This window comes from Neurospora crassa, linkage group V (genome assembly GCF_000182925.2).
Source record: "Neurospora crassa OR74A linkage group V, whole genome shotgun sequence".
Classification (NCBI taxonomy): Eukaryota; Fungi; Ascomycota; class Sordariomycetes; order Sordariales; family Sordariaceae; genus Neurospora; species Neurospora crassa.
Window position 1 is genome coordinate 5,589,135 of NC_026505.1, and position 25,723 is coordinate 5,614,857.

A 25,723-nucleotide genomic window follows, 5' to 3' on the forward strand; every position below is an offset into this window, starting at 1 on the left:
AATCCTCAAGTTGCGAGACCGAGAAGTTGAAGGACACACCCACATCTCCCCACCTCCCCTGACGGCTGTGGGGAGGTGCAGGTCGGAGATAGGTCACTGTTATTGGGACTGTGCTTCACTTATACGAACCAGCCAAGTCAACACCACCAACACTGCCACTGAAATGTGGATTCTTATAAAGTCAATCCAGCTCTGCTGCCCTTGAACCTCTGGTCTGGGCCAATGGCACTGAGTACATATGTGTCGCTCTCCTATATCTCCGTCATTGAACCTCTGTTGGTCGAGTCATCCCAAGATGTGGCATCTGGTGTTTTTGTCAAGACGGGGTGTAAGCTGGTGCGCCTCTCGAACAGCAGCACAGTCCGTTTAGACACACTGCAGCTGACAGGCACTGACAGGACGGGACTCCCCTCAGCAATGCAACCAATGCGGGTGACATCAGAGCTCCCCACCTGCACGTCTCAGGGACTCCCGATTGCGTTGCACCGTGGTGCTGATTTTGCGGGGTATGGAGCACAAAGCCGGCGCCAAGCCTGTCACGGTTTAGCGTCGAATTGCTTCAATCCTTCCAGGCCTGCCGCCAAATCGTCAATTCGCTTTGGAACCTTCCTGTCCGTTCTCGAGGATAGATAGCTTGGATATCAAGGCGATGTCGATGTCGGAGATGGCAATGCGGATGAAGCAAATTTGGACGACGAGACTCACGAACTTTTCAGTCACGGTTCATGAACGCCGGGGCCCTTTTTCATGTGACCATCCACTGCAGCAAGTGGAAGCTTCCGAAAACAAATCAGGCCAGATTCGAAACTCGTCCCCGCCCGTGATTGGATTCGTTAATTCGTCAACCTTATCGCCCTTCCTTCCTCTGTTGTCAGGCAACCCAACCCGGACCCTTCAGTGACTCAACTGGGGACACTGTCGGCAACTTCGTCATCGAAGGGTCCAGAACTCGATACAGCCTCAACACCAGCCATTTCATCCTCGGGACATGAACCATGTCTTCAGTCACCAGCTTAAATGGACAAGTTGTCCAAAACGTATTTCGCCTCGCCTTGACGTGGGGACATCATCAGATAGACCCTCAAAGATAACACTTGGGCAGATGCCGTTGTGTACCACAGTGGATATGGCATCGCGACTTTCTCGTCCATCTCTCTATATTCTGATGGCATGATTGCTTCCCGGCGCTATGCTTGAGGAGGACAAGTGTCTATGTAGAGGTCTCAAAGTAGTGTACATATCCCCGACAATGCAACGGCGGACCGCGGACCTGAGCTGAACGGGAGATCAAGTGGCATGATGTCGGCCGGGGATCTCTCCCGACCTGCCACCGCATGGTGTGCAAGGCAAACAGCGCTCACCTGCAAGATATATATAAACCAATTGAACCTATACGACCCTTCTCATAGAACCAACGAAATGGCAAACTCACTTTCATATTCCGGCTGTGTGCTTTTGTCGTACGGTTGTCGGTCAAAGCAACTCCGTTATTGGGGCTGTCCGACATCGGCAAATCCGCCCGAGAGCCATTGCAATGTGGTTCAGTCAGTGAATCGATGTCACCATCTCACTCAGCTGTTAAGCTAACACTGTCTGCTGACCAAATTCGCACGCACTATTTGCGCTGACTTCCCGGCCAAAGCACAGTTTTTTATCCCCTTCGCACATGAAGATCCGTAGTGGCGAAAGATTTGTAATGCAGATCTTACATTTCGTCGTCGAAACCTGCAGGCCCAAAATCTCTACACTGTGTATTTCTAATCGAATGCCTATCAAATTGTTACAATCCACCATCACATCGCTGTTTGTCTTATCGGAGTATCAACTGTATTCTCAATCTTGCAATTCCGCGGGACCAAAGAGACAGAGACTCGATCTCGACAACAACAACAACAACAAAGACTCGTATATTTTCGTTTTCTTTTTTCCAATTCGCTGCCCGAAAAGCAGCAGCCAAACAGGGCAACACATTGTTTCATCTTCCCCAGACGAACGACCCCGCCATCCACCACCACCACCATGTCGCCCATAACTCTCGATCTCACATCCGACTTCAACCCCGCCAACACCACCGGCGCGGGGTCGTCGTCGTCGCAACCCAGAACCCTCCTCGTTGCGCCGCCCTCGGTCGCCTCCCACGAGGAACGCATCAGCGCCCTCTTCTCCACCTACCCCCGCGACACCACCGACCTGCACATGCTCGACCGACTCGCCGCCGGTCTCGTCACCCTCCCCACATCCACCTACGACCTGATCCTCGTTTTGACCGACCCGGACGGCAGCCGACACGCCGAAGCCTCGGCCCTGCTCAGCAACCGCGCCGTGTGGTCGCTTCTCGTCCCCGCCCTCAAGGCCGGTGGCAAGCTGCGCAGCGAAGATGGCACCCTCGGCAGGGACACCACCACCCCCGAGGCCCGCGAGGCCGTGCTAGCCGGTCTCGTCGCCGGCGCCGACGGCTTCACCAAGCCCGATTACGCCGAGGAGGAAGCCGTGCCGCTGCGTTTTGGTCTCAAGAGAAAGACCAACCCCAACCCCGTAGTTGCGCCCATCCAGCCTGTCGCCCAAGTCGTCACTGCCGCCCCAGCCGGCGTCGGTTTCGTCACGCTCGATTTGAACGACGATCTTGATCTCGACGGTGAAGACGACGACGACGATGTGATTGACGAGGACACACTCCTCACGGAAGCGGACCTGCGCCGCCCCATCCAGCAGCCGCCCGAGTGCCAGCCCAAGCCGGGCAAGAAGAGAAGGGCGTGCAAGGACTGCACGTGCGGGCTGGCGGAGCGGTTGGAGGCGGAGGACAAGGCGCGCAGGGACAAGGCGGACCAGGCGCTGAACACGCTCAAGCTCAAGAGCGAGGACTTGCTGGAGCTGGACCTGACAGTTCCCGGGAAGACAGGGAGCTGTGGTAGCTGTGCGTTGGGAGATGCTTTCAGGTGTGCTGGTATGTTTTATCCCCTTTCCCTTCCCTTCCCCTTCCCTTCCCTTCCCCTTCCCTTCCCTTCCCCTTCCCTTCCCTTCCCCAGCCTTGTCTTTTAGACAAGGAATAAGAATGTATGGCTAACAAAAGTACAAACACAGGCTGCCCCTACCTAGGTCTCCCACCCTTCAAGGTCGGCGAGGAGGTGTCGATCCTCAACAACGTGCCGCAGTTGTGATGTGGAGGGAAAAGAAAAGAACAGTTGGATGCCAAAAGAGAAAGTGGAACGAACCAGTTCAGCGCCAAATTATCACCAGCATGAAAGTAAGGCCTGACACACGACGATTTCGCAACAAGATACCCGGCTATGAAATTTGCTTTCTAGATTCTTCAGGATAGATGTTCGTCCTGGGGTTTTTTTTTTCTTTTTTTTTTTTTTTTCTTACGTTAGTTATGTTACGATAGTCTTCACATGGATGCTTTTCGGGTCAAATCTGATGCACAAAAAAGTGTTCTTCACCGTGTATGGTCCCTTCTGATTAATGGGGCATAGGATTTGCGAACATAGGAAAAGGGGTGTTGATGTTTTTACGTCAATTTGGAATGGTTCATTGTGCAGATCAATCTCAAGATAAGATGGTACTCAAATTGCCTAAAGCCTTAACATCACGATACGTGACTTGTTATTTTATGTAATGTGTAAGTATTGCATGGCGCGTTGAGGTTAGATGCCTCTGTATATAGTACCGTTGGTCCTGTGCACAAATGTGTGATGTTTTCTGTATCATAAAATACCCAAGCCAAAACCCGTACCAGCTTGCCTGCCAAGGATATCAGAAACGCCGATAGTCTATAAGAATAACCAAGTCAACATTTCACCCAAGAGCTACCACTTAACTAATCACGATCTCCCCCCAGGCTGCCTACTAGAACTACCCTTCCCCGGTTTTTGCTCCTCTTCATCATCACTAGCACCACCAATGCTATACCTACTATCCGCATGCGGGTCCTCCGGCTTGCTCAAGTGCAAATCATCCAACTCGCTCTCGTCAAAATCCTGCGCTTCAACATCCCTCCTCCCGCTTCTCTTGTTCCTAAAACCTGCCAATCCTTGACCTCTCGTCCTATCTCCACCACCACTAAGGTTCCCACGAGGTCCCGGGTTGTTAGAAATGCTATGTCTCTCGCCCGTAGCAACACCCATATACCCCTGCCCAGCAGTCTTTCTCCTTTCTTTCCAGACAAACCATCCCCACACGCCCGCAGCAACAATGACAATCACCAGAACCAGCTCGCCTGACTTGCGGTAGGCTTCCCACTTGGCCATCTCCAACTTGGCCTTCTCGGCCGCTTGGTTGCTCGTGCTATTCCCTGCTGCGCCGCCGACCGTCGTTTCGGGTAACTTCTCCCCGTCGAGCCTCGAGTCCGTAGGCTGTCCGCCAATGCTACTGATATCCACGCCCATGAACCGATCCAGCATGTCGCGCGTGCGGCGGGGGTAATCGAAGGGGACCATGTGGCTGGAGTTGTAAAAGAGCACGTAGGTGAGGTTGCGCGCTTGTTGCCAGAAGCCGGCCGGTTCGCCTTCGAAGGTCCAGTCGCGCCGCGGCGCCCAGGTTCCCGGGGTGAGTTCGAAGCCCTTGCCGCCGTTCCATTCCATGTTGGAGATCAAGGCTTCGGTGCCCAGGTGGTTGCAGATGAGGTCTTCGGCGCCGGAGAAGAGCAGGATGGGAACGCCGGCGGAGAGGATGTCGGGAAGCAAGGTGATGGACGGCTTGGTCTTGGGGTTAAAGTTCATGCCTACCTGGCCGTTGCATTCAGTCCAGCCGGTAGACTTGTTATCGTTGATGTTGAGGGCCTTGATGACTTCCTTCTTGCGGAGGTAGGGGGTTACGCTCTTGAGGTCGGGGGGCCAGGCCATGCCGCATGAGGGGTAGTCGTCCTTCAGGCGGACGTCGTACATGTTGTAGCATTGGTTCTTGCCGCTGGCGCCGACGCCGCCAGCAGTCAGTTGGAGCATGTCTTGCAAAATAGCTTCGCATTCGGGGTAGTCGATCTTGTCGGGCTTGACGGCGATTTCCTTTTGGCAGATACGCTGTTGGATTTCGAGCTTGTTGGCGAGGTCGGTACCCTTCTTGACGATGTCCTTCTCGTAGGCAAACTGGAGGTAGGCGTCGTATTGCTCTTTGGGGGAAACCCAGCCGTTGCCGATGAGGAGGCCCGAGAGGTTCCATTTGCGATTGACGGGACCAGCGTTCTTGTTACGTTCGAGAATAGCTTGGGCGATGTAGGGAATGTGCTGACCGGCGTAAGACTCTCCGGCAATGTAAAGCTGAGAAATCGGTTAGACAGAACGAATCGAAGAGGTTCAGAGTGTGGCACCTACATCGTCATGCTCGTACTCTGGGAACAGAGCGAACCACCTCTCCAAAAAGGTAACAAAGTTGGCGGCCATCTCGGTCAACTCGTGGATATAGGCGTTGGTGTCGACATAACTGAAGCCAGTGCCGACGGGGTTGTCGACGAACAAGACGTTGGCGAACTCGTTCCATGCGCCATCGTTGTATACCAAGGTGTTTTCGTCCTTCAGTCTGTAGGGACCAATCTCCATCAATGCGCCATCCTCGGAACTGCAACCAGGACCACCATTTAGCCAGATGACGGTTCGTTGTTTGTTGGCGATATGTTTGTTCTGGAAGTGCCAGAAGAACAGGTTGCCGTTGTTATCAGGGGTGACCTCGATATGTCTAGTTGTGAGAACATGTCAGCCTTGGTGTTCCCCAACATATTGGATTCGCGCAGCAACAGTGAACTTACCCGGCATGCATCTTCACCAGAGGACCATCTGGTGCGCCTGGCAGATCATGGACAAAGTAGTCGGCGGAGCCAGCAGCGGCGACGAAGCTGGATGTCCATGACAGCGTGAATGCCGCGATTAGAGTCGACAGTCGTTTCCAGCTAGCCATAGACCGGCCAGCATTGGTGGTAGTGGTGGTGGCGGCCATGATCACCAACTGGACTCAAGTCGCTGGGTTCAGTTGTGGTGGGTGGGATGGAGGAGGAGACAATTGTCGTAAGTTTGGCTACCTATCACCACCAACCACATTCATGGGGGAGGATAGAAGAAGGCCGACGACAACGGCAAAAGTTGTAGGAACTCTGAAAAGGTCGAGATGTTGCTCCGAGACAGCATCCATGGATGAAACGGTAAAGAGGGAATCTGTCCTTGGGGCGGACGGACAATAGTGTACAACGTGGGATGAATGCCACTGCGGCACGGATAGTGGCGTTCCATTTCAGCTAGACCTCACAGGGGGCAATCTCATTACAAGTAAGGGACCCTGTTAGTGGTATTGGGCGATCCCGGTATGCTAGCTTAACACATAGCTGGGGGGCCTGGTCTTCTCTTCCATGCAGTCACTCAGTCCATGCGCCTCGTGGATGGACGCGCAAGCCAGTTCCATTCTCCTTCCTTCGATTATCCAACCTAAGCAATGTCGATATCGAAAGATAATACTCTTAATGTCCTTGTCTGCTATATTCTAATGCCTCAAGAACTTATTGTATAGTTATGGAATCGGGGACAGAGTTCTAATTACACACCAACTTACTCGCTATGAGAGCTTCCAAGGTTGTTTCCAGATCTTCAGGCACCGCATCTGGACGTGAATAAACGGAGCCTTATTCAGCCACTAACATGACTTGACAGAGTGTAAACCTCTTCGACAACTTTACTCCCTGATGGTTGACAAAGAGCAGCCCTAGAGGAAAACATCAGACGAAAGTTTCTAAATCCGGATATCGGCAAGAACTGAACAGCTGCTCATAAAATCGGCCCAGACCTGAACAACCGAGCGATTGTCCGCGAGCACGACTCATCTCGGCAGTCAAGCGTGAGCTCCTCGTATATACGATTACAAGTTCATCCACACTCTCCCCAGGTGTATGAGACAACAATTAGACATAACAATCAGACATGTACATGATCCCTCAGTTCGGACAGCCCCTACCGCCGGGATCTCTGCCGGAATGATGATATAAGACATTGCGGGGCCGGCTTCCGAGAACGGGCAAGGCAACCCGGGCCCGGATCGCCGAACTGAATCACCGTTACGGCATGCCGTCCATCTTGGCACGGAGAACCCCACCAAGCCATCAGAAAGCTCCACCAAGAAAATGTTAGTCTTGGCCTTGTGAGATCGTCCAAACACTTACACACAAACTTAACCCTCACTTTGACCTTTTTGATATCCTTGAATATCTTGGTCCCAGCACAACTTTTGAGCCGGTTTTTGAATTCCTACTCCAGCTACCGTAGTAATGGCCGCCACCAAGAAGACCTACATCGTCGAGCACCTCGATGAGGAGCTGGGCCCCTGGTCCGAGCTCGAGTACCTCGCTATCGCCAAGGAATCGCAAGAGATCGGTTCCGAGTTCCATCTGACTTCCCTGCCCCAGGGCTTCAAGGTCCCCGAGGCCCTGGCCGCTGTGCCGGCCTTCAAGGCTGAGAACCGCGGTGTTGAGGAGATCTATGCTGCTGACAAGAGCAGGGTCTGCCTGCTGGATCCCGCGGCCAAGAAGGACTTGAGCCCTGAGGATGGCGACACCTTTGATGTTTTCCTGTTTGGCGGTATTTTGGGTATGTCTTTCCTGGAAAATGGAAAGTGTTTGATGAGTGATTAATACTGACTGCATGGTGTCATAGGTGACGACCCCCCGAGAGGTAAGCTCAGTCCCGGATATCGATCTCTCAGTGAGGTCTGGTTACTAACAAGCAAACAGACAGAACCTCTGAGCTCCGCAAGAAGGGCTTCGAGGGTCGCCGTCTCGGCCCCGTGCAGATGACCACTGACACTGCTGTCCGTGTCACTCGTCTTGTTGTTGAGGGCAAGAGTAAGTTACTCTCAGATGGCTTCCTCGTCATTGGATTTCCTCACCTTCAGCTTTTTGTCCTCTCCACTGTTGCTCTTCAGCTTTTGAGACACACTCCGTTCCCGTTGCTGAATTGTCACTAACATTTCCCAGCTCCCGTCGACAAGATTCCCTACGTCGACCACCCCGAGCTCAAGTTCAGCGAGCACGAGAGCACACAGATGCCCTTCCGCTATGTCACTGACAAAGAGGGCAAGCCAATCATGCCTGCGGTAAGTCCTTGCAGAGAAGTGCTTAACGGATGAAGGAATCATACAACTAACTGTTGAACAGGGCATGGTTGAGTTGATCAAGAAAGACTCGGACAAGGCTATTGACGACATGTTCTAAGGTACTTGCCTTGGATACCAATGAAGAAAAGATAGAGTATATACCCATCCAGAACCTGTTTATATGTTGCCCCTTGACTTTCGCGGAGGAAGTGTCATCAGATTTCGGCCAGCTGTTGAGCTCATTATCTTCTCGTACAACATAAACGAACTTCAGCTACCTATAAGCACCCCGAGCGGGGTTATTCCGTCTCCTGTTATCTTATCAAACGCTGTCTAACCCCGCTGGGTATGAATCGGGGTCTAGAGGTATAGTTGACTCGATTAACGACCCCGGGTTCTGATATCTCAACAGCTTCTCACTTATATCCCTCTGTCAACCCAGTCCTTCATGACGAGCACTCCAACACCTTCACAGAACCTCACACGAACCAACATCACCAAAATGACAATCCCAAAACTCAACATCCACCCGCCCCTCATCAACACCCCCTGTCCTGCAGCAACGACACTCGAGGACCTCCTCATCCTCTGGAACTGTCCTTCCACCGGCGCCATAACCACCCGCACCTCACTCCTCTCCGGCTTCCCCCACGACGACACCAAGAACCTCTACGTCTTCTATGACTCCTCCTCCCACACCGTCTCGTCTTCTACCAACCCTTCCCCCCCCTCATCAGCAACTCCCACCCAAAACGCCACGCTCAACTCCCTCGGCTACAGCCCTTTACCTCTCCAAACCTACCTGGACTTTATACGGACCATTGCCGTGTATCATTCTCCTCCTCCTCCTCCTCCCAACAACCACAAAGGTCGCAGCATTGGCAGGAGTAAAACAATCATCATCTCCGTCACCGGTTCCGCAGAGGACGTAGCCCAATGTTACCTGCACATCGCCCGTCTCCAGTCGGAATTCCTTTATGTCACTTCTTCTTCTTCTCCTTCTTTTGTGGTAAAGGTGGCAATGGAAATCAACCTCTCGTGCCCCAACATCCCGCACCATCCGCCTCCGGCTTACTCCCGCGACGCGCTGGTTCGATATCTCGAGGAGTTGAAAAAAGCGATCAAGGCTGCAGAAGCTGAGGGCCTACCCAGGATTCCAGTGGGATTGAAGACGCCGCCGTATACCTACGAGACGCAGTTCCTGGGGTTGATGGAGGCTTTGGAGGCTTCGGCTTCGGCTACAGCTCTGGCATCAGAGAGGAACAAAAAGCAAGAAGAAAAAGAGCTGCAATGTCCAATCACCTTCCTCACAGCCACCAACACCCTCGGCAGTTGTCTTGCTTTTACAGCTTTTACCGGTTTCACAGACGACTTTACTCAAGCGGCGTTACCAACCGACTTAGGCACAGGCGGACTAGCTGGTGCCCCCTTACATCCATTAGCGCTGGGGAATGTCAAAACGCTTAGGAAAATGTTGGATGAAAGAGAAAAAACGCTGGGACATCGGATACAGATAATTGGAGTGGGAGGGGTGCTAGATGCACAGGGGTATAAGAGGATGAGGATGGCGGGCGCGGATGTGGTTGGGTTGGCGAGTGGGTTGTTATTGAGGGGGGTAAAAGTTTTTGAGGAGATTGAGAAGGGGGTGGGAGGGGATTGGTGACAGTGTGGTATGGTAGGTCCTTTGTGCGGTATAGAAGAGAGGGAGAGAGGGAGAGATAATGGGATAGATAAGAGCTAAGGAAGGAGTGAGGAATTGAAGATGAGAGCTGAGGGGACAGAGTCAGGGTAAGCATGATTTCTTGTGTGATAGTAGCAAGCGTATCTAGAGAAGAGGGCTCAAGAGGGGGGATGATATAAGAGGGTTGGGTTGGTTGGTATACAACAAGTTTCCGTCTTTGTCTTTCTCTGACTTTCGTTTGCAAATCAAGTTTTTCGGTGGTTGAAAGCATTCCTTCAAGATCTCCCCCAGTCAGCCATATAGCAAGAACGAAATGCAGTCCGAAAACCAGACGTTTCGTTTCTATATTAAACCAACGAAAAAAAAAGAGATAGGATGGGCAAAATGCAAAAAAAAGAATGGGTTGCGGTTTGTGTGGATCGAACACACGACCTTCAGATTTATGAGTGAAGTGGACTTCAGTCTGACGCTCTCCCAACTGAGCTAAACCCGCTTTGATGGATGAGTATACTTTTGGTTCAACTTAAGTAGCCACCCAGCATCCAGATTTCTGTCTCCTCGATGTCGAGGCCATTACCGATGTCTTTGCCGTCAAATACGCTTTAGGTTTTGGTTGGATATGATTTAATGTCAGTAGGTCAATGCTCGGTCACGACCGATCCAATCATCCATTCTGCCAATGTTCGCTATTATGTCCGGTTTCATTCCCCCCGCTACTTCCCATCCTACATCTAGTGGTATACCTATCATCTGTCGTCACCGGCTCCGGTACAAATACCTTGGTCCACTACTCGACTCGCTCGTGTCAGACCCACATGCTGCCTAGGCCTTCGAGGTATCTGTCCCACGAAAAGTCGTCCCTCCTCCCGCAACACCTTGCCCACCACTCCCCCCAGCCTGAGACTGTCCCTGAGCGCCCGCTATCGACGATGCCGCCGAAGCGACAGAGGCAGCTCCACCAGTGGGGACGGCACTCGACGAGGTCTTCGTCTTCCTCCTCACAGGTTGATACACATCATTGAAATTCATCGACACTCCCAAGAACCGCATATCCACATCCGGCTGGTACGCCAAATCTCCCAAGAGAATCTGCAACCTGGTCTTAAAATTGGCGCCCAATTGCTTCAACCGGTCCTGCAACGCTGGGAACTCGCTCTTAACTGATCCCGCGTCACTGGTGGCCGCGGCGTCGAAGTACTCGTATGGCGGATCGAGATCCATCGAGTCAGCCATGGACGACGCAGCTTGGGAATCTGCTCGGTCTCGCGTCGTGGTTCGGGTGCTCCCGCCGCGGTGTGAGTAGATCAGCCCGGCTGTCTCCTTCTCCTGACGTCTCGTAAAGTCGGAGACGGACCAGCTGTAGAGACCGTCTACGCTGTCTCTGTAGGCGAGCATTATCCGGAGCAGCTCGCTTAGCTGGACCATGTAGGAGTTGCGATCTTCGTCGGTCGTGGAAGATGCTGAGACAGGGTCGCCTGTCTGCGGGTACGGTCGTCGTTTGGCACCGAGGAGACCCTTGTGTGTGATAGATGTGAGGTATTTGGTATGGGCAGTTATTAGGTCGTCGAGCGTGCAGTTCTCCTTGTGAATGTTCTTTTGCAGTTCGGTCCAACTGCTTTCGATAACCTCAAAGAGGATGTAGTACTGTAATTGGCCGACAAAATGGACCATCTCGGCGAGGACACCCCGTGTGCTCTTCCATGTTTGAAGCACCGTCTCGTCCGACGTCTGGAGAACGCCGCGGGCGCCAGTCATGCACTTGCGCCAGGTCGAGGCCAGGGCAAACTCGACACGCTTGATACGCCAAAGGAAGTTGAAGACTTTGAGGTACTGTCGATTGCCCCACTCGGTGACAACGACGTCCACGGGCGCGTCAATCTTGTACTCGAGCGTAAAGCAGTCCCAGCCGATATCACCATGGCTAAGCTGAAGCATGCGAGCATCCAAGCGATTGGTGATTTCTGGATCATCATATTGAGCGTTTGAGCCTCGGATGGCATGCTCAAGCTGCGCAGTGAGTGTATGTCGATACTGGGCGCCCGCTGGCCGATCTAGGTTAGGAGCCAGCGACTCCATCAGCAGAGCAATGAAATCACCCTGCCCCAGCAGAATGTACCGCTTCAGCGCCTCTAGATGATCAAAGACACGGAATTGGTCATTTAGGAGGCGCATAAGATGGCTCATTGTCTCCCTGTGTGCCTCGTCAATCCAGGCTTCCAGGGTAGCTGTGTCACCATATTTGAGCTCCCTGGACGCATTTTTACTGTAGTCCTCGACCCATTTGTGATCACCGCAGCTGTGGCGGATGAAGTTAAGGGACTTTCCGATGAGGAAAACCTTGTCAGCAAAGTTGCGTGTGATAATACTCGGGACCATGTCCTCAACAAGCTCATACTTGGAGTTCCAGACACTCATTTGGCCCTTAGCTTTGGCGTCTTTCCTCTCCTCATCGAGGGGGTTCTGTTCCCGAACAAAAAACTCCATATGGGGATCGAGGAGCTCTCCGTCATAGATCCAGCGGCGTAGGATATCGTAGAATGGCCGAGTCACGTCAACAAGCAAGCGCTCAGCGAATGCAGCTACGACAGGATCGCCGTGTGAAGACGAAAAGTTGTGGATCAGGGTGACCAACTGCCCACCATGCTTATTCTTGCTCTCCTCGGCAATCAGAGACATGAGGCGCAAGCCCATAGTAGCCTCACGGGTCCATACCACGCATCGCTTGAGCGTAACGCCCGTTTTTCCAATGCCACCACGGGGAGCAGACTCGTCAAGCTCAGAGAGAGCGCGGCGAATTTGAGTCTCCAGGGTAGCCACCAGAGTCAAATATGACCGAAGCTCCTTGCTGATGGCAGCCCGTAGACTCTGGCCCAGTAGTCCGTTTGCCGGCGTTTTGGTAAACTCGTTTAGTCCTCTGTAGAGAAGCGAAGGCTCGGCCAGCGTGTTGAGAAGAGAGATGATGGGGATAGGAAGCGTTGGTGGTAGCTTCAACGTTGTGTCGTTGAGAAAGGGGAGAGTTGCCGATGAAAGGCCCTGCAGGGTGAAGGGCAGGTCCCTCAACAAGGCCGGCTCCGAAGGGTCATGCGCCACATCCCTTTCGTCTCTTGAAGCAGGGCCAGCCTGGTGACTCTGGACAGGCGTATGACCTTGGTCTCGACCATGTCTTGGCCTTTCTGGGGGGAGATTGTGAGAGCCTTCGGGAGAAGGGGCATCCTCCATGACCTCCTCATCCTGAACCTCGTCATATGCCGGGATCCTGGGTTCGGCAGGCCATGCTGACGGTTGAGGAGGTGTTTGCGCCTGGATCTGGGGGTGGAACTGAGGGTCGAAATGAGGTTGCTGTCGGGCAAGCGGGCTTAAAGGGAGGGGCTCATTGGGGTCTGGCGAGTCCGAGAGCTGGTATAGAAAGTAGAGGATGGCCCACTTTTGGTTGAGCACCGGGAGGGAGAGTAGTCGGGTGTAGAGGTGGGAAAAGCGCAGTGCCTGGGTTGGGTTTCCCTGGATCAGCTTCCTCTTGATCAAGTCGGAGGCATTGTTGACGTCGGCATCATAGCTTGGCGAGGAGGGTCTGGTTTGGGGAGAAAGGCAGAGAGAGTTAGCAATGTTTGTTTTGTTATCTCAGGCCGGCGCCGTTGCTGGAGCAAGCCTCCTTACTGTTCGAGAAGGGCCTTGACGGCCGAGGCATAGTCGTCGTGTCGAAGCTCGGCGGTCTGGTCGTCTTCGTAGGGGTTTTCGGGGATCAGGTGGGCTATGAGGCTGTCGATGGCGCTGGAGATCTTCTGGGCTCGGTGTTCCTGCTGTCGGCTAGCCATTGTTGCATTGTCTGGGGGTGGGTGGAATTGGCGGCGTCCAGTTGTATGCCCATCACATCTTCCTTGTCTCCGTCCCTTGGTTCTTCAGCTTTCCTTTGCTTGCTCGAATTTCTCAAACCTAATGATGCCAAGTGGTAGCGCAGGTGGGTTTGGTTTGGTTTGGTTTGGTTTGGTTTGGGGGGTGTTGCCGGCCGGAGAGGGGACGGGACGCGCCACAAGACGCGACAGACGGTGATGGTGTTGATCTTGTTGTTTGTTCCTGGAAGCTTGGTACTGAACCTACCTAAGTTGCACTTGGTGATCATGGCGGCTCTTTCCAGCGCTCCCAGTTCACTGAACGGGAAAATAGACTAGTACACTGCCCGGGTTGTAGGCGGCAGGCAGTAGAGGTACCCGGGCGCTCAATAGGTAGGTAGGTAGAGGTAGTTCCATGTTGCGCCCGTACCTTAGGTGATTTAGCGTGCATCTTTCAGCGCTCTTTTCAGAACTCTCTCGCAAAGTCCAACAACCCAACAACCGCCCGGAAACCGAAGTGACCACCAAAGGAGGAGGAGAACGACAACTCAGGTCCCGTGGGTCTCGATTCAGACTTCCAACCGTCCAACAACCAGCCTTTGTCGATCTGATACACCAATCTACTTGTCGACGACAGGATGCTCAATTCATCAGTCTGAGCCCAGATTCGCAATTGCATAGCGTTGGCCGACGGTTTCAGGCCCAGATGATCATATTCCCGCGTCGCAATTGTGCTGTTGCTTCGCACGCGACTGTCCGGGACTGACGCCATTCGCAGGCAGGGGCTTCATATTCCAAGGGAAGCGCCCATTACCAACGAGTAGAGTTCTTGCTCGGAAGAAGGGAAACCATTATCAACTTCAACTTTCTTCTGTTTGGGGGAGTGGTCCGACCTCCTGAGGTTCTTTCTGGAGGACGCCAGGCACCATCCTTCTCCTTCTTCGCCGAGGTCACAGTCCGCCCTCCTCTTCCGGTTCCGGTTCCGGTCCCGGCCCGGATTTCGACCTCGACGGCATTTCCAGACCGACACATCTACAACCGCTCTGTGAAGAGCCACACCTACCAACATGGTCGACATAAATCCCGCGGCCCTCAGTCGGCCATCCGTCAACATCTCGACTCCTATTCTTGCTACAAAATCCATCAATGTTTCCGTTCCTCCATTACAAAAGCCAAAGACCAGCCAACTCATCCCGGCCCGCATCGACCTCGAACCTATATATACTGCTCTCAGGGCAAACATTGGTCTAGAACAATGGACGGTTTACAAGGAAGCCGTTGGCAACTTTCTGCTTGGTTGGTCTCCCTTCAGGCCGACTGCCCTCGACACGCCCAGGGACTAACAAACATCCTTTTGTAGGTCGCCTCAACCAAGCCGAGCTCAGTGCGCGCATCGACCCAATATTGGCCTCTCCCGATGGTACCAAAGAGCACCTTCATAACCAGCTCATCGCTGCTATATACGGAAATGTCACTCGAGAAATGCCTGACCAGGGCCTTGCGCCTTGGGTCAGCGCAAACGATAAACCCTCAACCAACACGTCGAACAAGCCCGTGTCGGGTGATGCCGCCGAAAGACGGTTGAAGGGAGAGGTCATGCAACTTCCCAGCAGGGACAGAAGACGTATCAAAGATCTCGCCCTCAACGACGTATGTGAAACACGACGTCAGCTTGTTTCGACCGGACCACTAACAGCTTTCGATGCAGTTCGACCCCTACGAGTCCCTGTCTAGCGTGTTCGTTGACCACTCCAGAAACAAGTCCATCAAGACTGCCGAGGTACCAGCAAGTGCCGCAGGAGGTCTCAGCCGGATGAGTAAGTTTTCGACTAGCCACCAGCATGAGCTGTTACTAACCTTGCCTCTCTCTTCACAGACTATGATCTGGAAATCAGGAAACGATATGCACAGCCGCTCGCAGTAGAGTCCGGAGAGTTCCCCGATGTCAGCAACATCGAGGCCAAAATGCTTCCCATATGCTACGAGGCTGGCCTCTCGGGCGGACACGCGCCAGAAGCCGCCCAGTTCATGTCGATAGCCACGGAAACGTTCATCAAGCAGGTCATGTCCTCCATATTCAGCCGAACGAGGAGTAACGGCCCCGGAGACTCTGGTAACGCCGGTTTCGGAGCGGGTAACGCTTGGATTCAAACACACAAGTACCGACGCAAGTTGCAGAAGGAAGAAGAGGCCTTTCAGAGGGGCGAGGTAACACGCGATAAGAGCGGCCTATTGCCCGTGGAAGCTAAAGCCGCCAGCGAGCGTGGGCCTCTGGGCATGGCGGATTTCCGCATAGCGCTGGAGATGGGTGACTGCGGACTAGCTAACTTTCCCATTGTCGCCAAGTCGGTCATCTACGACTACCGGGAAGGGGAGCTTGAAAACTGGGACGATCACACGTACATTGACGGGCGGGAAGTACGACCGACTACCGACGGAGATGTGGAGATGGGTGGAATGGCGGCCAACGGCAAAGCAGATGGGCCATTACCCAATGGCGTCAATCACGAGGACGCTATGGAAGTTGACAACGATGATGATGATATGCCTTGGGAAGGCGCAAGCTCGGAGGATGGGGACTTTCTCAACAGCGTTTTGGATACATGCCTTACCGTGGGCTAATACTTGGTTGGGGCACGGTGGAACATTTTCAACATGGGGGTTTTTCATTTTACACAAAGGGCGACTGGCGTTACGTAAGATGACTGGGCAGCCTTTTTACCTGCATTCAACATACTCTGCGGCGGCGTTTTTCCCTTTGAAAAAGCACAGGTAGGTTACTGCCTGAGTTTCTGACCTATGGGCATGTCACTTGTTACTATATGGTTCTTTGAGGAGTTGGAAAGATGGTGAAGAGCACTGGATGCCGGATCCCTTTGCAGGAGAAAGAGACAGAGCGTTTATCCCTTTGGTTGTATCTTTTTTTCTTTTCTTTTTATTCTCTACCGACGATACCCGGAATCATCTTTGTCTTCTTGGCGCGTCTCTCTCGATGAATTGCAAGGGGTTCGAGCAAAGTGGTATTGGAAACGGTATGGCATAGGCTGCCACTACAAAAGTGCAGCGGGAAGTACCTACGGTTATGGAGAGTGTGTTTGGCCTTGTATCTGGCTACACTAGACTAACAGCTAGATGGTTCTCGGAATTTCAGAAGAACCTGTCAATGTGTCATGGAGGCTTTGAATCTGGTGTAAAGAACAATGTTGAGATGTACATTATGCATTCAGGGGTAATTGGGAACAAGAGGCGCCAAATGTTTACTTTGGTCCAGGCTTGGCAATTTAACCCCTTAGTGAACCCTGCTGCAACCCTGCAGTGAAGCACTATAGCGGCGCTGAACACGATCTGCACGACGCGCCCTGGGCCGCCATTTGACGCGTTTTCCCCACCATATCACAACCATTAGCCCACTTTCTCACTAAAAGATAAGGTAGTGATGCGATAACTGAACCATACCACTTACACCACAACCCCTACTATCTCGGTCGTATTTAAGGTAGTTCTTCATCCTCGTTCTCGAAATCATTGCGGCCATTTCTGGAAGAGACAGACAGTGATGCAGAAAACCCACCCTCAACACTAATACCCAAAACCTCACACCAGCGGCCACAATGGCTGCTTCGGCCTCGCCTTCGCCAGGACGCGCTTCCGGATCGCGTAGCGCAACACCGTCATCGCCAGTCTTCAAGGCTGCTGACCAGTCAGATGTCGACATGTCTGATAGCTCCGACGAGGTGGATGAGGAGATCCTGCGACCAAGAGGCAGATTTGCTGCCGGAATGCAGTCAAAGAGCAACCCAGCTCCCGAATCAGAGTCCGAATCTGACCAAGAGATGAGAGATGATACCCCGAAGCGACCATCAGCGAATTCTCTTGCCAGTGTGACCAAGAGTCTCGTTCAAGATGGCGATGACGAAGACGACGACGAGATTGTAACGACCCGCCCGAGAAAGCTACAGCAACGACAGCGAAAACACACCGCGACACCCGAACCCAAGCCACGAGATGAACCAACCGCTGCCTCACCCGGCCTCTTTGTCTCTCCCGAGAGACAAGCAGCCCAAGCGCCCGATTCCCCAGGCCTTTTTGTCTCCCCTGCGAAACCTTCAGGCCGTCCTGGTCCGGATAATGGCTTAGCAAGCGACGATGAAGAGTTCCCCAGCATCAGCAACCTCCAGAAGAACCCTCGCTTCCAGGCACTTGTGGAGAAGAAGCGCAAAGAGCGCGAGGCCAGAGAAGCCGAAGAAGAACGAAAGAAGACCGAACGACGGGCAGCAATGGCAGCTGATGATCGAATGTCCATGGATGAGGACGACGACAACATATCCGACGACGAGGGCGGCCGAAAGCTTACACAAAAGGCTGGTACAAAGAAGCCATCACAACGAAAGGCTAGCAAGAAGGCACTCGAGGAAATGCACAGGGAGACACAACGCATGGCAAGAGAGCTACAACTGGCACACGAACCCAAAGTCAAGAACAAGATCACCAAGGCCACACTATTTGAAAGGTTCAACTTTCGACCTGCCGGTGCCGCTGCTGCGACTACAGGAAAGCCAGCGAAAGAGTCTAGTGGGCCCGAGTCGCCGGCGACGTCACGGCCAAGTGATACAGAAAAGGTGCCAGAGAAGGAGACACCACCAAGCTCCCCTCCAGTGGGAAACAAGCAACCCGACAAGACAGTGGAAGAGCTCGCCACATCCACCGGCGACCTCCTCATACAAGAGAACTCGGACGGAGAACTGCCCACTCTCGAACAAGCTCTCACTCAAAAGAAGAAGCTCGACAAGGGCAAAGGCAAAGCCACCGCCGCCGACTTCGAAGCCGAGGTCACGGCTTCCCTCCCCAAAGTAAAACGCAACGTTCGCGTCAAACTCCCGCTCCAACCATCCTCTATTCAAGCCAACACCATCTCCCTCGACGACGACGACGAAGATGATGACCTCCAAGTCAAACCCCAAACTCGCAAGTCCAAGATCGACGCCATCTTCGATCGCGTCCCGCTCAACCAAACCCGTGAACCGCGTCCCCTCCAAGTCCTCCGCAAACTCGCCCACATCGACGACCCAGAGAAACTCCCCGCCGCTCCCCTGCCCAAAAACAAACAACACCTCTCCAAGCACCAGCCACCCGCCATGACGCCCGGTGCACTCGAGATGACACTTATCCAGCGCGCCAGAGCGCAAGCCAAGCGTGAGCGCGAAGAGCACTTGGAGATGCTAAGAGCCAAGGGCGTGGTAGTCCTGACTGCCGAGGAGAGGGCGAAGGAGATGCAGGAGGTGGAGGATATTGTTGCCAGGGCGAGGAGGGAGGCAGAGGAGATTATGAAGAGGGAGAGGGAGGATGCGAAGGAGGAGAGAAGGAAGAGGAAGGAGAATGGGGAGGAGGATCCGTTGGGATGGGATGATAGTGAAGAAGATGACGAGAGTTATGTTGGGAGTGAAAAGGGGGATGATGACAAAGAAGAGCCGGAGGCGATTGAGCTTTCGGGGAGTGAAGATGAGGAGGAGGAAGAAGAAGAAGAGGAAGGCGAGGGGGGAAATGAGGATGAAGATGAGGATATGGCTGAGGCGGATCCGGCTGGTGCACTCTTTGATGAGAGCGCTGATGAGTCTGGGGAAGACAACGCCGATAAGCAAAACGAGGACGAGGATGAGCTGCCTAGCACCAAAATTGTCCGCCGTCGGCCTCGAAAACAGGTTGTTGTTCTCTCTGACGACGACGATGACGACGAGGAAGAGAGGGAGGAGCAAGTCGCATCGTCTAAGCAGCGCATCGAAGAAACTCCCCGACCAAAGCAGCGTTTCCCCAAATCCCCAACGTCAGCCTTGCACTCCGGCTCTCCCAGCGTTCCCACCTCTGTCCTGCGTTCTGCGCGCAAGAGCTTCATCCCCGGTCTGCCAGTCCCTGTCGCCGGTCCGGCCGGTCTCGGCCTCACCCAAATCTTCGCCGGAACCATGGATGACAGCCAGCCCGGTTCTCCCTCCCAATTCGCCGGTAGTTCCCCCTCTCAACCTCGCCCAACCTTCGACATCGACCTCACCGACATCCCCGACTCCAACTTCTCCCAAACCGCGGGCCAGCAGCAGCCAGAGGACAATATGATCCTCGACAGCCAACCCTCCCTCCCTACTCGCCCGCAGGCCGCCAAAGACAAGGAGGAGGAGACCCAGGCGGCATTGGAAACCCAGGGCGTCCAGCTCGGCTTCTCCCAGTCCGAGTCGCAGATGCACGGCTTCGACAGCTTGCTGAACCACCCGGCGTTTAACATGACGCAAGGGTCGGAGCTGATTGAGCCGACGCAAGACCAGGGGTACAAGGATTATACCCCGTTGAAGCAGAGGTTCGTTGACGCGCCGTTGCCGCCGCATTCGACGGTTGAGACGGTATTGGTTGGTGTCCAAAGCGGGAATAGGAGTAGTGGTTCGCTTATGACTGCCTCGAACTCGACGCCTGGCGGAAGCGAAAGTGTTGGTAGTATTGGGGAGAATAGTCCGTCGGGGAAGAGGCCGTTGGGGAGGTTGAGAAGACGGGGGGATGTGATTACTGGGTCTGCATTGTTCAATGCGTCGACTCTGGGTGAGGAGGCGGAAGGAGACGGTGATGAGGAGATGGGGGATGCTGGTGACGATGATCACGAGGCTGAGAAGGCCAAGTCGGCCTTTGAAAAGATGAAGAGAGCTGCGGAAAGGGAGAAGAGGAGGAAGGAGGCAAAGAAGAAGAGTAAGGCGCGGGAGATGGTAGAGGAACAGGCTGAAGAGTCTGAGGATGAGTATGCGGGGTTGGGAGGCATAGATGGAGAGGGTAGTAGTGATGACGAGGATGAGGAGTTGGTGAAGGAGATGATTGATGATGAGACGAAGGCTGGGGAGGGCGACGAAAGGAAGTTGGCTGCCTTTTATGCGTAAGTTGCCCCAAATATTCGTGAGACAGGAGTCAAGCTAACAAAAGAACAGCGACCGTGAACGTGCCTCGGACGAGAAGCAAGTCGAGAAGCTTTTCCATGATATCACCACGGGAATGCTCCGTCGCAAGCGCGCCCGCGGCGAAGGAGGCGATTGGGATGACCTCTCAGACGAGGATGACGGCGGCGAGGCCCGTCGCCGGATGAAGAGGCGACAGTTTGCCAAGATGCAGCGGGCTCTTTTGGCCGATGAGCGTATCAGCAAGGTCGCCGAGAACCCAAAGACGAAGGCGTTCCTCAAGTCCATTGAGGATCGCGGCAGCGACGATGAGATGGATTTCCTCTTTGGTCCCGCGGACAAGCCATCTTCGGTCATCCCTGCGACACAAGACTCGCAGTCCTCTAGCAAAGACCAGACCATCCCGGCTACCCAGCCGCAGACGACAACTTCCACGAATCCCCGCCGCACCAAGAGCGGTCGCAAACCAGCTAACCTGGGCGAGATCCGCGAGAGTTTATCGAACCTGCTAGACGAACCACACACTTCCTCCGTTATCCCCGCCACCGTCCTGGGTTCCGACGACGAAGAAGAAGAGGAGGACAGCATCCCCGCCACTCCTGGAAAGGAGAAGAATATCGCGCCACCATCTAAACCCGCTACCAACCCTCGCCGCACCGGCTCATTAGCCATCGTGGACCGCATCTCCCTCAAGCGCAACTCCTCTTCCACCTCTGCCGCCTCCACCTCTTCGACATCAAACCAATCCAAACTCGCCTTCGCCGCTCCTTCTTCCTCCTTGTCTCAATCAGCATTCAAAGTCCCCGCCTTGCTCCGTCGAGCCACCACCAACTCCTCTGCTGCCTCTTTATCTAGCACCACCACCACCACTCCTGCTGGTTCCTCGGTATCCGTCTCTACGACGACTAACCCGTATACCAATAGCAAAGCGGCGAGCGCTAGTGGGTTTGGTGAGGATGTCAAGATCAAGCGGACGGCGGGCAAGATGTCGGGTATTAATTATTTTGCGCGAGAGAACGAGAGGAGGGCGAAGGTCGCGGAAGCGGAGACGAGGAGGCAAGCGAGGAGGTGGAAGGGGGTGGAAGGGAGGGGGGCAAGTGTGAGGGGGTTGCTTGGGAAGGGAGAGTTTGAGTAGTTTCCTTTTTTTTTTTTTTTCTCTCTTCTTTTTCTTTTTCTTGCTATCATGGAAAAGGATGGATGGATGGATGGATGGATGGATGATATATACCTTGGGATAAAAGGGCTGTTATGTTATTGTTGGAGTATCAAGTACATACATAGCGTATATTGAATACGGGTTTGAGAGTGTTTGGACTACATACATTTGTCGTAACGGCTTGGTTAGTATAGTGTAGATGTTAACCACAGGATGGTCAAGGATGTATTCTGTTACCATAGTGGCTATCCTCCGTCGTCTGGGACAAAATTGATGAAACCAACCAACTTGCTTAGGTAAACCTGTCCGCTACCGCTCATTGAAATTTTTGAAAACAATTAGACCTGAGTGCCACAAACTACTGGAGGTAAGTAAACCTGATTCTCTTTGTTGAATGCCTCATGTTTTTTCATACTAACGCGCAACTAAATTTTAAAAGCTGCCGTGCTTGTTACTGTATTCAACTCTACGGAAGACTCGATGGACTGGAAGATTATCTCAATCTTTGAAACTAGATTGGCTGTTCAAAAAGTATGTAGGGAGGGGCTTTTGCAAGAGTAGGTAGGGCCGAAGAAGCAGCCAGGTTATCTCGAAAAGGAGGCAGGAGAACAGAAGGACCGTCACTTATCTAGCAACCTCCATTTTTTTTTCCTTCTCTTTTTCTTTTTCTCGATTTGGCCTTGTTCAGTTCATGGTCTTGTTGTCGGCAGTGCTGGGCTCAGCCCTAAAGACGAGTTGTAGCTGCACTCACTCGAGATAGGCCTCTGTGGGCTGGGTGCTTTGAAAAAAAAAAAAAAAAAAATTCTTCTTTTTTTTTTGTGTGTGTGACTTGGATGTGTATACGGCGTATGTAGTTGACTTTTATGTTTTCTCCTCTTCGTACATAGGTACTCTTCCTTGTAATAGGTACCTGACCTCGCGCCAACTGGGGCATGAGAACGGCTCCGGTTGTCGGTGTTGTGAAGCAGATCTCTGACTATTTTGCGGGCTGATACCAGAGCCTTGAAGATGTTTCTACAAGACCGATGGGTTTTTAGGCAGTCATTAGAGATTTGAGTGAAGACGAACGAGTATGGGGACATGGTAGGTCTGTGCATGTTCTCAGGGATCAAATTGCATGAACAGGAATATGTGTCTAGAAGTCAAGAAACTCCAGGATGTGAAGATACTATGAAGTCTCAATGATACACCATGTTGATGTAATAACTCTACTGAAAAAGCAACTGCTATTGTGAGAACCCTATCTTCCCATTGCCTCGTACTACTTGAAAATCTCGAGTAAGTGCAAACATCACGTCGCCCATCACGATCCGCGACCATCACTCCAATTCTCCAAACCCACCTTCCTTCTCAACACCACTTTTTGCCACCGTAGCAAACATACTAACGAACGGATTGGATCTGGGTGAGTTCCTCTCCGAGTGTATCTCGCATTTCCCTCACTAACATATTCCTCGCAGATCTTGAGTTGCCGCAGCTATTATATAAGAACATCATATACTGAGGCCAACTAGTCGGTATCTCCACCTAGAGGTACTATGAACCTCTCTCGTCCTCTACCTTAATGCTCCTTTTCCTTCACATCTCCCCTACTGACACCTTCCTCACAGGGAAAAGTGTGAGTATAAAGAGAGCTGTGCAGTTTCGACCTGCGAACAATCCTGAAATATCAGAGACTATCAAAATTTGGTTGGTAATAGGTGTCTATTCTCCTTTCTACATTTCAAATATCACAGATACATCGCTTCTACTCTAAGACACAGAATCTATCTCGTTATAGCACATCCAAAATCTAGTCTATGCCTCCATCCTCCCATCGTGTTCCGCGATCGCCTGCTCAATCTCTCTCTCCTCCTCCTTACTCACTCCCCCAGCCGTCCAGCCCGTCCCCGCCTGCACCAACAACACAACCACACACAACGCCGCGGCGCTATGATAAAGTGTGCTCAACGCATGTTCATACCCACTGACTGAAACCAGCCTCTCCTCAACCGTCAAGAAGCCCTCCTGGTGCACCCTCGCCGGGCTGCCCACCAAAACCGTAACCAACTTCTCCATCCTCTCTCTAGGCAGCCCTTCAATCATCTCAAAGCCTCGATAGAGCGAAGCCCTCAACTCCCGCCCAAAGATGCCGCCCCCAATCGCCGTGCCGGTACTGCCCGCAAATCCCCTAAAAGTAGCCAACAGGCCCGTCACGATAAAGTGTTCCCGGGCATGACTCAAATGCAGCAAATGCGCCATGGTATAATTCACCGCCGCGCCTGTCGCCAGCCCATTGACAAAAATCACCCCGACATACCACCCCATTTGCGTGGCAGCGTTACTCACCCACCCCATGGCCAGGATCGTCAAGCCAAAGATACCCATGGACACCAAGGAAGGGAACCAGTAGTCCTTGCTGCTGCTGCTGCTGCTGCTGCTAGTGTTGTGATGATCATCATCATCATCATCATCAGCGTGCTGTTGCCGCGACATGTGCAGCCAGCCCACCAGTAACCCACCCATGCCGAAACCGAGGTTGGTCGGAATCAGAATGGACCCCGCCAGCGCAGGACTGGCGCCATGCACGGCAAGCGCAAAGATGGGCGCATAGAAGAGCACGGTCCAGCGCGCCGACATGAAGCCTAGCTGCGAGAGGCAGGACAGCAAGATGCCGCGAGACCGAAGGATGCGTAACGGGAGGATGGGGTCGCTGGCGAAGCGGGATTCGATGACCAAGAAGAGGCAGAAGGTGAGCAGAGACGAAAACAGCGGGGTATAGTGGATTCCTGTGCGGCCGGAGAGGGAGTAAAGCAATAGGACAATAGTGGTAGTGAGAGTGATGGCGCCCGCGTAGTCGATTCCGCGCAACTTTTGCAGGCTGGTCTTTTCCGCGTCCCCGGGAGATAGAGGTTGGCCGGTGGACAGGGAGGAGGGAATGCTGGCGTAGACTCCCAGGCCGCCGAGCAGAGCGAGGGGTGCTTGTGCCCAGAAGAGAGCGCGCCAGCCGATAATGGGCAACAAAATACCAAAGACAACAGCACCCGTGGACATGCCCACTGTGAAGCCGGCGTTGGTGAGGCCGATCCAGACGCCGCGGCGGCGCTTACTGGTCAGTTGGATGACGAGGATCAAAGAAAGGGTCATGATCCCGCCGCCACCGATGCCAACAAGGATTCGACCGAACAGGAAGACGAAAAGGGTGTGGGCTTGACTGGTGACAATTGCGCCGATAGTGAAGAAAAGGGACGAGACGAGGATCATAAGGCCCGGGGTGAAGATGGTGGAGAGTCGGCCGGTGAGAGGAGATATACAAGAGGAGCTGATGAGGTAGACACCGGTGAACCACATGGCTTGGTCGTAGGCGTCTAGATCGGTGGCGATGCTGCTTTGAACTGTGCTGATTCCAGACATGTTGCCCGCTTGTGGTGGTGTTAGTGCCTGTCTCGTCGTGGTATAAACATGTTCATGTCGAGAGACTTACCCTGAAGGAAGATGAGAACCCACATGCTCAGGGCAATGGAAAGACCCCGGGCAAATCCAATGGGCTTCTCATCTTGGGGTGGTGGTGGTGTTGGTGGTGGCCCATTGCCGATGGTGTAGGAGCTGGCTGTCTCGGAATTTAAAAGAGGGGTGGTTTCCGGAGCTGAAGCTGTGAGAGTTGGTGATGAGCTCATGTCGTTCTCATCGATGTTGACATTGTGACGACGGCGGTCGTGTACAGTTGTTTCAAAGACAGTTGTTTTAGAAAACATGGCGGTGACGTTTATTCTCTATGTCGTTGTTGTATCAACCTTGATCAGCAACGTGTTGTAGAGAAAAGGAAGATCACCTCGTTGAGGACATTAATCACAGAAAAGGAGGAAGAAACAATCACGACAAGGATCTGAGGAACAACATCTTCTGGAGATGAAGTAACGGTGAAGTTGAGATTTCCGTTCCCTTAAAGCCCAACGTCATCAAAGGAACCCGCGTCCAAACGCGTTGTCTGATTGGCAGTAAGCGGGTGCAACGGGGATTAACAACGAAGTACATTATTAATCGCTTTTCAAAACGCCTTCCAGATCCAGACGCCAAAAGTGCCAGATTACCG

The 25,723-nt window shown here is 53.1% G+C and overlaps 8 protein-coding genes and 1 non-coding gene across 9 annotated transcripts; 5 read left to right on the top strand and 4 right to left on the bottom strand.

Annotated features, from left to right (window-relative positions):
• Nucleotides 1–235: 235 nt before the first annotated feature.
• On the top strand, nt 236–3,581 carry NCU04315 (dre-2). Its single transcript, XM_955868.2, has 3 exons — nt 236–336; nt 399–2,944; nt 3,082–3,581. The coding sequence occupies exons 2-3, from the start codon at nt 2,020–2,022 to the stop codon at nt 3,156–3,158; spliced, it is 1,002 nt and encodes a 333-aa protein (XP_960961.1). The 5' UTR covers nt 236–336; nt 399–2,019; the 3' UTR covers nt 3,159–3,581.
• Nucleotides 3,582–3,602: 21 nt separating this feature from the next.
• Nucleotides 3,603–6,162, bottom strand: NCU04316 (pheromone processing carboxypeptidase Kex1). The gene is made up of 3 exons (XM_955869.3): nt 5,738–6,162; nt 5,307–5,667; nt 3,603–5,252 (listed from the first exon to the last, which is right to left on the bottom strand). Exons 1-3 carry the CDS (start codon nt 5,923–5,925, stop codon nt 3,822–3,824), a joined length of 1,980 nt encoding a protein of 659 aa, XP_960962.3. The 5' UTR covers nt 5,926–6,162; the 3' UTR covers nt 3,603–3,821.
• Nucleotides 6,163–7,070: 908 nt separating this feature from the next.
• On the top strand, nt 7,071–8,401 carry NCU04317 (DUF431 domain-containing protein). The gene is made up of 5 exons (XM_955870.3): nt 7,071–7,559; nt 7,626–7,643; nt 7,703–7,813; nt 7,946–8,064; nt 8,126–8,401. The coding sequence occupies exons 1-5, from the start codon at nt 7,241–7,243 to the stop codon at nt 8,180–8,182; spliced, it is 624 nt and encodes a 207-aa protein (XP_960963.1). The 5' UTR covers nt 7,071–7,240; the 3' UTR covers nt 8,183–8,401.
• A 4-nt stretch (nt 8,402–8,405) lies between these two features.
• NCU04318 (dihydroorotate dehydrogenase) lies at nt 8,406–10,126 on the top strand. The gene has a single exon (XM_955871.2). It carries the CDS (start codon nt 8,513–8,515, stop codon nt 9,725–9,727), a length of 1,215 nt encoding a protein of 404 aa, XP_960964.2. The 5' UTR covers nt 8,406–8,512; the 3' UTR covers nt 9,728–10,126.
• A 23-nt stretch (nt 10,127–10,149) lies between these two features.
• Nucleotides 10,150–10,238, bottom strand: NCU15130. The gene has a single exon. It is a non-coding gene; the product is annotated as a tRNA-Phe (tRNA).
• A 94-nt stretch (nt 10,239–10,332) lies between these two features.
• On the bottom strand, nt 10,333–13,835 carry NCU04319 (spindle pole body component). Its single transcript, XM_955872.2, has 2 exons — nt 13,400–13,835; nt 10,333–13,313 (listed from the first exon to the last, which is right to left on the bottom strand). Exons 1-2 carry the CDS (start codon nt 13,555–13,557, stop codon nt 10,568–10,570), a joined length of 2,904 nt encoding a protein of 967 aa, XP_960965.1. The 5' UTR covers nt 13,558–13,835; the 3' UTR covers nt 10,333–10,567.
• A 232-nt stretch (nt 13,836–14,067) lies between these two features.
• On the top strand, nt 14,068–16,850 carry NCU04320 (transcriptional co-activator). Its single transcript, XM_955873.2, has 4 exons — nt 14,068–14,868; nt 14,933–15,222; nt 15,281–15,389; nt 15,449–16,850. Exons 1-4 carry the CDS (start codon nt 14,640–14,642, stop codon nt 16,192–16,194), a joined length of 1,374 nt encoding a protein of 457 aa, XP_960966.1. The 5' UTR covers nt 14,068–14,639; the 3' UTR covers nt 16,195–16,850.
• A 161-nt stretch (nt 16,851–17,011) lies between these two features.
• On the top strand, nt 17,012–21,792 carry mrc1 (mrc1-like). Its single transcript, XM_955874.2, has 2 exons — nt 17,012–20,476; nt 20,529–21,792. Exons 1-2 carry the CDS (start codon nt 17,184–17,186, stop codon nt 21,628–21,630), a joined length of 4,395 nt encoding a protein of 1,464 aa, XP_960967.1. The 5' UTR covers nt 17,012–17,183; the 3' UTR covers nt 21,631–21,792.
• A 1,548-nt stretch (nt 21,793–23,340) lies between these two features.
• Nucleotides 23,341–25,714, bottom strand: NCU04322 (hypothetical protein). Its single transcript, XM_955875.2, has 2 exons — nt 25,115–25,714; nt 23,341–25,052 (listed from the first exon to the last, which is right to left on the bottom strand). The coding sequence occupies exons 1-2, from the start codon at nt 25,383–25,385 to the stop codon at nt 23,449–23,451; spliced, it is 1,875 nt and encodes a 624-aa protein (XP_960968.2). The 5' UTR covers nt 25,386–25,714; the 3' UTR covers nt 23,341–23,448.
• Nucleotides 25,715–25,723: the final 9 nt, after the last annotated feature.